The 13,290-nt window shown below is 42.7% G+C and overlaps 1 protein-coding gene across 1 annotated transcript in view; it reads right to left on the minus strand.

Annotated features, from left to right (window-relative positions):
• The window catches only part of LOC143923399 (uncharacterized), a 139,003-nt gene that overhangs the window by 48,772 nt on the left and 76,941 nt on the right, over nucleotides 1–13,290 (minus strand). Inside the window, exons 8-9 of the mRNA XM_077447057.1 lie at nucleotides 5,719–5,913; nucleotides 1,628–1,677 (exon numbers count right to left, since the gene is read on the minus strand). Coding sequence (XP_077303183.1) covers nucleotides 1,628–1,677; nucleotides 5,719–5,913 — 245 coding nt within the window. The remainder of the gene's footprint in view (nucleotides 1–1,627; nucleotides 1,678–5,718; nucleotides 5,914–13,290) is intronic.

Here is a 13,290-nt window from a genome sequence, read left to right on the forward strand (position 1 = left end):
AACCAATTACACTTCTCCAATTACTTTCTATCTCTCGTCTTTACTACTACAACTCCCTCTTTATTGGTTTATCTCTACACAGGCTACCCACCCCCTTCAGTCTATCATGAATGTTTCTAGCTGACTCATCCTCCTTACCAACTGTATACTTCTGTGTACAGTTTCTACTACACTTCTGGTGGTGTACACAGTACACAATACAGTGCAGCCATTGTACAGTTTCTAATACAGTGCAGGCGGTGTACACAGTATCTAATACAGTGTGTACAGTTTCTACTACACTTCTGGTGGTGTACACAGTACACAATACAGTGAAGCCATTGTACAGTTTCTAATACAGTGCAGGCGGTGTCCACAGTATCTAATACAGTGTTTACAGTTTCTACTACACTTCTAATGGTGTACACAGTACACAATACAGTGCAGCCATTGTACAGTTTCTAATACAGTGCAGGCAGTGTCCACAGTATCTAATACAGTGTGTACAGTTTCTACTACACTTCTAATGGTGTACACAGTACACAATACAGTGCAGCCATTGTACAGTTTCTAATACAGTGCAGGCAATGTCCACAGTATCTAATACAGTGTGTACAGTTTCTACCACACTTCTGGTGGTGTACACAGTACACAATACAGTGCAGCCGTAGTACAGTTTCTAATACAGTGCAGGCGGTGTACACAGTATCTAATACAGTGTGTACAGTTTCTACTACTTTTCTGGTAGTGTACTGAAAATGGAGTTCCACCGAAAAGTGGAACTTCTACTCATTAGATTCCTCCCCCACAATTGGCACCTTTCAGGGGGGAGGGGGGTGAAGATACCTGTATAATACAGGTATCTGCACCCACTTCCGGGATTAGTCTCCCGCGGGAGTCACACCCCTTCCCACAGCCCCCACGCTGTCTCCTGGGAAACACACAGGTCCCAGGAGATAGCGGGGACCACTTGCAATGCGCATTGTAACTCGCGCATGCGCACTAGGGAATTCCCTCAATGAGAATGGCGGCGGGAGCAGCCGAGAGCGGAGCAATTGCTCGGCTTTGGCTGCCGACATCGCTGGACCCTGGGACAGGTAAGTGTCCATTTATTAAAAGTCAGCAGCTGCAGTATTTGTAGCTGCTGGCTTTTAATGTTTTTTTTTTTTTTTGCTGGACCCCCTCTTGAAGTAATTTGGGTCATTAGGGGCTCTACAAAATTCCTAGCCTGCTTAGAGAGGGTGCTCCATCCTGGAACCAGTTGTGTGTCTTTGCAGACTGGGGAGCGTGATACCTGCGAGACAAAATCTTATGTCCTGTGCGGTGAGACCAAGCCTGTGTGGAAATCCTCTTAAACAGAGCGATAGGTGCTGGGGGCCAGCACAAGGCTGCACCTAGTTGATAACCAGGGCAAGGATTTATTTTCATGTTTCTTTTATTTTTTGCTGTTATTTTTCCCTTGTATATAGGGTAAAAAAAAAACACACACCTTTTGTCTTTTCACCTGCAATGCTGTTTGCTGTGCCTAATTTTGTGTATTGAACTCATACAGGGGGTCACACACACTCTGCTGAGCTAACCTCTCACAATACTATACTGTAAATAAATTTTTCTTTTTTACAGAAAATAATTTGAGTCCATCACTCACTGGTAATGCTTTTTGCTCTTGTCCTTGTAACCTTCTTTTTGAAAAGTTTTCTGAAAAATACAAAGGTTGGATAAGTAAAATGATTTGTAGATTCTGGCCCTAGTTCAAAATATTGGATACACATTACCACAAATTCTGGCAAATAAAGCTAATGGTGACAAACTTCATAGGCAGTTGACAGTAAAAATGTATAGATCCAGGCAGCTGAAAAAAGTGTGTTGTAATTTAAAGTGATTGTAAATTTTTGTTGTTTTTTTTTTTTTTAAATAGAAAACATATCATACTTACCTCCTCTGTGCAGTTCGTTTTGCACAGTGTGGCCCCGATCCTCGTCTTCTGGGGTCCCGCGGTGGTGCTATCAGCTCCTCCCTGCATCGTATAACCCCATAGGTCGGGGATATGCAATTAGCGGACCTCTAGCTGTTGCAAAACTACAAGTCCCATCATGCCTCTGCCTCTGGGTGCCATGCTTGTGGCTGTTAGAGTCTTGCAGTGCCTCATGGGAATTGTAGTTCTGCAACAGCTGGAGGTCCCCTAATTGCATATCACTGCCCTAGGTGAAGCACTCCCCCAGGGGGTAACCTTGCGGGCGCACACTCCCAAGTCCAGAATTTGCGTTCATAGACACAGAATGCCGGGCTCGGCCCCGCCCCCCCCGGCGCCCGCATCTTTGGATTTGATTGACAGCAGCGCCAAGCAATGGCTGCGTCTCCACCAAGGGATCGAACAGGCTCAGGTGAGTAAAATGGGGGGGGGGGGGGGGGGGCGGTCACTATCAGAAGTTTTTTTACCTTAAAGGGATTGTAAAGGTACATGTTTTTTCACCCGAATGCATTCTATGGAGTTATCTAATGCATTCTATGCATTCAGGTGAAAAAACATCCAACAATTACCAGCCCCCCCCCCCCCCCCCCAGATCCCACGAAAAGTTGCGCGTTATGAACGCGCTGGCTTCTCGACCGGGCTTCTCGGCTCATTCATTGGATGATTGATACGCAGCGCAGCCATTGGCTCCTGCTGCTGTCAATCAAATCAATGGCGTGGCGCATCAGGGGCGGGGCCGAGTGACCACTTTATCAGATGAGCGCGCCCGCAAGCCAACTCCCTTGGGAGAGCCCTTCCCAGAATGTAGGTTAGCTGATGTGGGGAGGAGTCGAGACAGCCGCCGAGGGACCCCAGAAGAGGAGGATCGAGGTCCACTCAGTGCAAAATAAACTGCACAGAGGAGGTAAGTATAACATGTTTGTTTTTAAAAAAAAAAAAGGAACCTTTACAAACCCTTTAGTGCATAGGATGCATTAAGGTGAAAAAACACAAGGGTTTACAACCCCTTTAAACCAGTATTGCAGTACTAGAAAAGCAGTGAGGCCTTACAGTCATGTCCCTGCCTGTGTGCATTGCTCACGTGCTAATACTTCTGGGAAAAGAGGCAATAGATGTATTATTTCAGAATCCTACAAATTAATGTGCGCATGCGTATTTGCCTTTACTTCTGTATTAACCTGGTTCATCTGATCTCTGTGACCTCGGCCTGTTTACTGGACTCGTCTTTGCCTGCTGACTCTGTACTGCACTGCCCAGCTGTTACCAGCATTGGGCTGCTTCCTGGACTTGCTTTGCTTGCTAATTGTTACCCAGCTGCCGTTAGTCGCTGCCTGCATACTGGCTCTGCTACCATCCCCTGCTTCGGTGTCCTGCCATGAGGACTGCAACAAAATCCCCCCCACCCCAGCTGCATCCACCTCAAGAACGGACATAACCATCCAGCTACTCCAGCACCTGTGCCACTCTGTGCCCTCACACTCTCTGTCTCCACCTTCAGGAGTGTTGGTCAGGAGGTGCAAGAGAGGCCTCCACAACATTCCAGGTACATGATGCTTACTGTATATGTTAAAATATGTAAAGAAATGCTGCTCTATATGTATGAAAGCAGAAAAGCAGAAGTCACTGCAATGGTCCGACCCAGATCCTGCTTGGTCAGAACAAACAGGGCCGTCTTTAAGGCAAGGCAAAAGGGGCAGCTGCCCTGGGCCCTGTCATTGTTGGGGGGCCCAAAACAGCTGCCTCACACTTGCTAACTATCCAGGTTTAAATTCCCTTGAAGTTTTATTCCTGTACTGTGTCCCAATATCTCAGTGTGAAGTGCTGCTACTAATGCTTCCCAGCTCTGCCCTATTGTGTGCAGATGACTCACCTGCAGACCCTGTGTTTACATGTAAATATCTGGAATTTGTATGTAAATAGCGGCGACAATACTAAGTAAATAGCTGCAGGCGGCGGCATTGATATGTAAATAAAGGAGGCATTCCTATGTATATCATGCTCCCCTGCTGTGAGGAGGTGATGTGCTGTAACCTCTAGCAACTAATCAGTGAGCCGTAATGTGTGCTGTAACCTCTAGCAACTAGTCAGTAAGCAGTAATGATATGCTGTAACTGCTGGCAACCAATCGTAATTGCTGCCTGATCTGATACAGTAAACTGATTTTAAGTCTAGCTGCTATTTATTGTATGTCTCAGAGCAGGTGGAGAGGGAAATTTCATGGGGGGGGGGCAAGAAAAATTTTGCCCAGGGTCCAATCTATATTAAAGACGGCCCTGAGAACAAAGGTCATGTTTCCTGTAGATTTCTGTGGATTTGTTAAGGTTTAGGTCTGACTCAGCAGAGGGCATATCAGACTGATTCAGAGAGACCACTGCTTCTACATAGGGGGCAATGGTCTTTCTCTGTGGCATAACACCTGGGAGAGGATATTTGACTTGCATTAGGGATCAATTAGATCAATAAAAACAATCGCTAATTATTTATTTAATTTACAATTCACATTAAAGTGGTTCTAAGACCCCTTTTACACTGGAAGTATTTTTCAGGTGCTAAAGGGCTAAAAATAGCGCCTGTAAAGTGCCTGAAAAACGCCTCCCCTGCAGCCCCAGTATACCATTGTGAGAGTGAGGCCGCGTACACACGGGCGGATTGTCCGCCCAACTTATTTCGTCAGACAATCTGACAGACAGTCCGTTCAAATTTTGAATGAACGGACTTGACCACACACGATGAACGAACAGTCCGCTGAAAACTTGCGCGATGACGTGTACAGCACGTACGACGGGACTAGAAATTCGACGTCCAATACACTGCAATGCAACCTTCGCCGTGTAAATCCTTTCTGAGCATGCGCCCAACTTAGTACGTCGAACTTGCCTACTCACGAGCGGACTGTCCGCTGAAACCAAGTTTGAACGGACTGTCTTACGGAAATTCCGTAAGACTTTGTTTGTCAGACTGTCCGCTGAAAAAGTCCGCTGAAGCCCACACACGAGCGGATTGTCCGCTGAAACACGGTTCAGCGGACTAAGTTGGACGGACAATCCTCTCGTGTGTACGCGGCCTCAGAGTACTTTCACACTGGGGCGATGCGCTTGCAGTAGGTTAGAAAAAAGTCCTGCAAGCAGCATCTTAGGAGCGGTGCATACACGGCTCCTAAACTGCCCCTGCCCATTGAAATGAATGGGCACCACTGTCGAAGCGCCCTGCAAAGCTCTTCGGCAGCAGCGCTTTTGTGTACATATAACTCTTTCCTCGGCCGCTAGTGGGGGTTAAAAGTACATACCTGAGCCCGATCTCGATCCACCGATATGGGCTAGAGCTGGGGCTCTCTCCAATCTCCTGCTCCTTATTGGCTCAGATACAACAGCAGGAGACAGTAAGGAGGGAGCAGAGGAGGGCACCAATCCCGCTCTGTGTGTTATTGGACACACAGTGTTGGCTCGGGAGTCAGCACGCATGAGTACCACCATAGGAGCACCAGTGGGGGACCCAAGAAGAGGAAGATTGGGGGTGCTCAGTACAAAACCAGTACACATTACATGGAGTCAGATACATACTCCTCCATACTTAGAAATATTGAGTGTGTTATTCGAGTAAGTGAAGAAAAGCGAAGGATGTGCTGCTGGGAATAGGCTAAGTGCCCAGAGGTGTCCTTGCAGACCCGGTCACTACCCCTGCTTTGTGTTACTAAACATACCAAAACCGTGACCCCCACCCCGTTATCTCATCTTTAGGCAGAAATCATAGAATTAAAGGAAAGATACCTGAAGAATGACAAGCATGCTTTATACTCTTCAGTTTTCTTACAAGTTGCATGTTATCAGCTTTCTCTGTGTGTGATATGAGGAGGAGATCACCGGCCAGCTTTCCAATACTGGGCTGATTCTCCAGGATTCGAGTTTTCTCCTGATCACTGCTGTCCTCCAGATCATCAACCACCACAAGAACATTGTCCATTCCTGGGGGCACACAGAGGAGGTTATTGGTCAATATAGATACATTTTAATGTTCTATTTTATTTCCTTTACAGTTTGAAATGTCTGTCAGTAGCGATGTCCTTCCAATGTCCCTCTGTTTAAGTAAGATGTATAATTTGTATACAAACTTCTATTCTATTGTCATTTATCCATCTATAAATCATATTATATATCATTAGAATGTAATTAATTGTGTGTTCATGTGTGTGTGGTGTGTATATATATATATATATATATATATATATATATATATATATATATATATATATATATATATATATATATACATATATACACTGTATATATTTATATAAAATCTATGGTATATTTTGAATAAAAGTATACACTGTGTATTCAGCACATAATAAGAAATAATAATAAAAAATTTTTAAACAGCACACAATTGACTATAAATCATGTTTAAATGTGTATAAATATAAAATACATAGGCTATTCAAAATGTTTCTGCACTTTTATTCATATATATATATATATATATATATATATATATATACTTTGATATATATATATATATATATATATATATATATATATATATATATATATATATATATATATATATATATATACTTTGATATATATATATATATATATATATATATATATATATATATATATATATATATATATATATATATATACACACAATGCCTTGCGAAAGTATTCGGCCCCCTTGAACTTTTCAACCTTTTGCCACATTTCAGGCTTCAAACATAAAGATATAAAGTTTTTATTTTTGTGAAGAATCACCAACAAGTGGGACACAATTGTGAAGTGGAACGAAATCTATTGGATTTTTGAAACTTTTTTAACTAATAAAAAAATGAAAAGTGGGGTGTGCAAAATGATTCGGCCCCCTTGCGTTAATACTTTGTAGAGCCACCTTTTGCTGCGATTACAGCTGCAAGTCGCTTGGGGTATGTCTCTATCAGTTTTGCACATCGAGAGACTGAAATTCTTGCCCATTCTTCCTTGCATAACAGCTGGAGCTCAGTGAGGTTGGATGGAGAGCGTTTGTGAACAGCAGTTTTCAGCTCTTTCCACAGATTCTCGATTGGATTCAGGTCTGGACTTTGACTTGGCCATTCTAACACCTGGATACGTTTATTTGTGAACCATTCCTTTGTAGATTTTGCTGTATGTTTGGGATCATTGTCTTGTTGGAAGATAAATCTCCGTCCCAGTTTCAGGTCTTTTGCAGACTTCAACAGGTTTTCATCCAGAATGGTCCTGTATTTGGCTGCATCCATCTTCCCCTCAATTTTAACCATCTTCCCTGTCACTGCTGAAGAAAAGCAGCCCAAACCATGATGCTGCCACCACCATGTGTGACAGTGGGGATGGTGTGTTGAGGGTGATGAGCTGTGTTGCTTTTACGCCAAACATATCGTTTTGCATTGTGGGCAAAAAGTGTGATTTTGGTTTCATCTGACCAGAGCACCTTCTTCCACATGTTTGGTGTGTCTCCCAGGTGGCTTGTGGCAAACTTTAGACAAGACTTTTTATGGATATCTTTGAGAAATGGCTTTCTTCTTGCCACTCTTCCATAAAGGGCAGATTTGTGCAGTGTACGACTGATTGTTGTCCTATGGACAGACTCTCCCACCTCAGCTGTAGTTCTCTGCAGTTCATCCAGAGTGATCATGGGCCTCTTGCCTGCATCTCTGATCAGTCTTCTCCTTGTCAGAGCTGAAAGTTTAGAGGGAGGGCCAGGTCTTGGTAGATTTGCAGTGGTCTGATACTCCTTCCTTTTCAAAATGATCACTTGCACAGTGCTCCTTGGGATGTTTAAAGCTTGGGAAATCTTTTTGTATCCAAATCCAGCTTTAAACTTCTCCACAACAGTATTACGGACCTGCCTGGTGTGTTCCTTGGTCTTCATGATGCTCTCTGCACTTTCAACAGAACCCTGAGCAGTGGCGGAATTATAGGGGTCGCTGCGATCGCCATGGCGACCGGGCCCCGTGCTGCAGGGGGGCCTTGAGGGCCCCCCTGTATAATTGAAGGAGCGGGTGGCTGTGACCGAGCTCCCCGATCTTCAGCCGAAGTGTAATCGGCACTGTCCGGGGAGCTGAGAGTCATCACACTGCTTGTAACTAAAGTGAAAGCAGTGTGTGCTCTTTGTCTCCCCCTACAGTGCAGTACCCGGCAGGAAGAGGTAAGAAAGCTCTGCTGTTTTTGAACAGACTTTATGTGTGTGTGCATTTGTGTGTATGTGTGTGTGTATTTGTGTGTGTGTGTGTGTGTGTGTATGTATGCGTCTATGTGTGTGCATGTGTATGTGCATGTGTGCTTGCATGTGTGTGTATGTGTTTGTGCATGTGTGTAGATGGCGAGCGGGCGGGGGGGCACACTGGCGGCATTCAAGGGCACACTAGCAGCATTTGATGGCACACTTGCAGCGTTTAATGGCACAGTTGTAGCATTTGAGGGCACAGTGGCAGCGTTTGGCACAGTGGTTGCAATTGATGGCACAGTGGCAGTGTTTGAGGGCACAGTGGCAGTGTTTGAGGGCACAGTGGCAGCGTTAAATGGGCACAGTGGCTGCAGTTGATGGCACAGTGGCAGTGTTTGATGGCACAGTGGCTGCAATTGATGGCACAGTGGCAGCGTTAAATGGGCACAGTGGCAGTCTTTAATGGCACAATAGCAGCGTTAAATGGGCACAGTGGCAGTGTTAAATGGGCACGGTGGCAGTGTTAAATGGGCACGGTGGCAGCGTTAAATGGGCACGGTGGCAGCGTTTGATGGCACGGTGGCAGCGTTTGACGGCGCGGTGGCAGCGTTTGACGGCACAATGACAGCATTTGATGGCACAGTGGCAGCGTTTGATGGCACAGTGGCAGCGTTTGTTGGGCACAGTAGCAGCGTTTGGGCACAGTGGCTGCATTTGAGGGTACAATGGCAGCGTTTGACGGCACAGTGGCTGCATTTGATGATTTGGTTTTGAGCACCAGCCACCGCTGTTTAAATGTATTTATGCACATTTTATGTATCTGCGTTTAATCCTGCCCCCCCTCCCATATTAGAGCTGGGCGATTATCTAAAAAAAAAAAATGTTGTCATTTAAAAAAAAAAAACTCAATTCACAAATCGAATCCAGTTTTTTTTTTATGGACACCGCACCAGTCCTGAGGAGCTGCGGGCAGGAGTTTTTAGCTGAGGCTGTGGCTTCGTCCTAGTCCGCAGGTCCGGCCTCGCGGGCTAGGCCGAAGCCACGGCCTCACCTAAAAACTCCTGCACGCAGTAACTCAGGACCGGTGCGGTGTCAGCACTGATCCTGGTGAAAAAATAAATATCAAAAAAAAAACTATTTGCTGAAAATTTTAATCGATTTGACCTCTCAACTCAATTCAAGATTCAAATCGATTTTTTTCCCCAGCCCTACTCCATATGTGTACAATCAGAACTGATTTTTTTTTCTTGCTTGTTCAAAGTAGCAGCAAAAAAAATGCTATTCCTCTGAAAAGCGATCTGTGCTCAGATCGCTTTTCAGAGGCATTTGACAGCTGGTAAAGGGGCAATATGTTGCCTCCTGACCACCTGTTTTAATCCCTTAATGTGATTGTAAAGGTTTTGCTTTTTTTTTTTTAATAACAAACATGTTATACTTACCTTCACTGTGCAGCTCGTTTTGCGCAGAGTGGCCCGAACCTTGTATTCTGGGGTCCCTCGGTGGCTCTCGTGGCTCCTCCTCTTATCAGACAACCCCCTAGGAGAAGCGCTCTCCCGGGGGGGGGGTTACCTTGCAGGCGCCCCTGACGCTCGCCTCATTGGATTTTATTAACAGCAGTGGGAGCCAATGGTTGAGCTGCTATCAAACTATCCAATCAGGAGCCGAGAACCCCGGGCAAAGGAAGAGCGCATCTCCACCTGGTGAAGTTCCAGGGCTCAGGTAAGTAAAAAGGTGGGGGCTGGGGTTCCAGTGACTGCCAGGTGTTTTTTCACCTTAATGCATAGAATGGATTAAGGTGAAAAAACACAAGGGTTTACAACCCCTTAAATGCATCATCACTATGCTTCAACTGCATGCAATGCACACAGTTGCAGGGTGGTTGCAGTGCAGCCCCATTCACCTAGGGATGTACTTAAAGGGTGCCCTGACTGGAAAAAGATTGAGAAACACCGACATAGAGGAACTGGTCTCTCCATTTTCCTCCTGCAGCCGCTGAATGTCTGTGGAAGGGAGAGGTGGAGAAGCGGCGGCAAATGGAGAAATTGGTTCCTTTACATGCAGCCATCCACTTGCAACCGGGTCCTGTTGTTCCGCCACCAAACTCGGAGTAAAGGGCCCTGTCAGGGGGGCCCTTCATGGTTTCTTGCATCGGGGCCCTGAAGGTTCTAGTTACGCCACTGACCCTGAGACTATCACAGAGCAGGTGCATTTATACAGAGACTTGATTACACACAGGTGGATTCTATTTATCACCATCAGTCATTTAGGACAACATTGGATCATTCAGAGATCCTCGCTGAACTTCTGGAGTGAGTTTGCTGCACTGAAAGTAAAGGGGCCAAATAATTTTGCACGCACCACTTTTCAGTTTTTTATTTGCTAAAAAAGTTTAAAATATCCAATAGATTTCGTTCCACTTCACAATTGTGTCCCACTTGTTGGTGATTCTTCACAAAAAAATAAAATTTTATATCTTTATGTTTGAAGCCTGAAATGTGGCAAAAGGTTGAAAAGTTCAAGGGGGCCGAATACTTTTGCAAGGCACTGTATATATATATATATATATATATATATATATATATATATATATATATATACATGGGCTATTCAAAATGTTATATGTTATATATATATGTTATATATATATATTTATTTATTTTTTCTTTAGATATATAGATATTTTTTGATATATATATATATATATATATATATATATATCAAATAATATCTATATATATAAAGAAAGAAAAATATATATACATTATATATATATATATATTTATTTATTTATTTATTTTTCTTTAGATATAGATATATAGATATTTTTTTGATATAGATATACATATTTTTTTATATAGATATATAGATATTTTTTTATATAGATATACATATTTTTTGATATATATATATATGTTTTTTTTTTTCTTTAGATATAGATATATAGATATTTTTTGATATAGATATACATATTTTTTGATATAGATATATGTAGATATTTTTTGATATATATATATATATTTTTTTTTTTTTCTTTAGATATAGATATATAGATATTTTTTGATATAGATATACATATTTTTTGATATAGATATATGTAGATATTTTTTGATATATATATATATATATATTTTTTTTTCTTTAGATATAGATATTTTTTGATATAGATATACATATTTTGTGATATAGATATATAGATATTTTTTTTTCTTTAGATATATATATATATATATATATATATATATATATATATATAAAAATCAAAAAATATCTATATCTATATCAAAAAATATAGCGCAAAAATTAAAAAACATAATATAATGTTCATGGTTCAGTGTTACTGATGCTAAAACAAACATTTTTTTTTTAAACAGAAAATGAGAAAATGAGCTGTAAATCATTCTTAAAAATGTAAAAACAATATTATAATAATAATAGTGATACAAATATTATTTTAAGTCAAATTTAAGAGGAGTGTTAAGTGGTGTGTTCTTCCTCATGTTGTTCTTTCATGGGTATAGACCCAGAATTTAATTTGGTGCTGTACTGGATTATGAACGGCACTAGGTATACACTGTTTTACTTTTTAGAGCTCAAATTCACCAGAGTTTAATCTGTACCCATTGTTTCCTGAAGTTTACTGTTTATCTCACTTGGTAGTACATGTTGTTTTTACTGTAAACTGTAATACTCTTCTCAATAATAATATATTGAACAAAATTGAAGAGGAGTGGGCTATGATATGGTGGTAGGGGGAGTCTGTTCAAAAAATTAAAACTGGTTGAGGGGGCGTGGCTTGACCTCTACTGAAGATGGCAGCATAGTCTGTGAGCTCCCGCTGACGAGGACAACAGTGAGCGACAAATAGAGGCTTTTCTCTACCTGCCATATCTAAACATCATGGGTACGTCTTCCTGCAGCTCCTCGGCATCACGGTACAGATCTCTGAGGGACGAGGCCAGCAGGAACTCGCAGAATATACCGAAGATGTTCCGCTCGTATTCCGTCAATATGGCCGCTACACGAGGCCAGCCCTCACAGGCCAGACAAGCAGCACGTCCTTCGCACAGGGGCTCTCCGAGAATGGATGATATCGTTCTCACCCCTCATCACCAGCCGAGCCTCCAGGACCTACGGTCTGTAGCGGCGGACATTAAAGACTCTCTTACGGCAGCCCTGACTGGCGCAATAGCGGAGCTAAGGATTGATCTTCAGGCCATGGCGACTCGCATTCAAGATGTGGAAAAAACTACCTCGACTCACTCCTCCATTCTAAAAAAAACCTGTCAAATCATTGATACCCACACACTACAACTATGTGATCTTAACCGTTACACGGAAGACTTGGATAACCGTGGCAGACGCCATAACATTCGCCTGCGAGGTCTCCCTGAATTGGTTGACTCTGAGAGCCTGCATGCTGAAGTCACTGGCTTATTCAACTCCATCCTAGAGAGACCGCCGGATACACCGATTGGCATAGAACGGGTTCATAGAGCTTTACGTCCGAAAGGCAAAGAGTCTGACCCACCCAGGGATTTAGTGTGTTGTGTAATAGACTATAATCTAAAAGAAGAGGTTTTACACAGATCGCAGAGGGCTGCTGAACCGCTTGTCCATAAGGGCGCCCAAATTTCTCTCTTTCAGGACTTATCCACCATAACATTGCAGAGACGCAGAGAGCTCCGCCCCTTATTAGAAATGCTCCGCGCCAAAGGTACAGTGGTGTGAAAAAGTGTTTGTCCCCTTCCTCATTTCCTGTTCCTTTGCATGTTTGTCACACTTAAGTGTTTCGGAACATCAAACCAATTTAAACAATAGTCAAGGACAACACAAGTAAACACAAAATGCAATTTGTAAATAAAGGTGTTTATTATTAAAGGTGAAAAAAAATCCAAACCATCATGGCCCTGTGTGAAAAAGTGATTGCCCCCCTTGTTAAAACATACTATAACTGTGGTTGTCCACACCTGAGTTCAATTTCTCTAGCCACACCCAGGCCTGATTATTGCCACACCTGTTCACAATCAAGGCATCACTTAAATAGGAGCTGCTTGACACAGTAAGGTCCACCAGAAGATCCTTAAAAGCTACACATCATGCCGAGACCCAAAGAAATTCAGGAACAATTGAGAAAGAAAGTAATTGAGATCTATCAGTCTGGA

The sequence above is a fragment of the Lithobates pipiens genome, unplaced genomic scaffold (genome assembly GCF_037356315.1).
Source record: "Lithobates pipiens isolate NorthernLeopardFrog02 unplaced genomic scaffold, aLitPip1_a1.2 Scaffold_22, whole genome shotgun sequence".
NCBI lineage: Eukaryota > Metazoa > Chordata > Amphibia > Anura > Ranidae > Lithobates > Lithobates pipiens.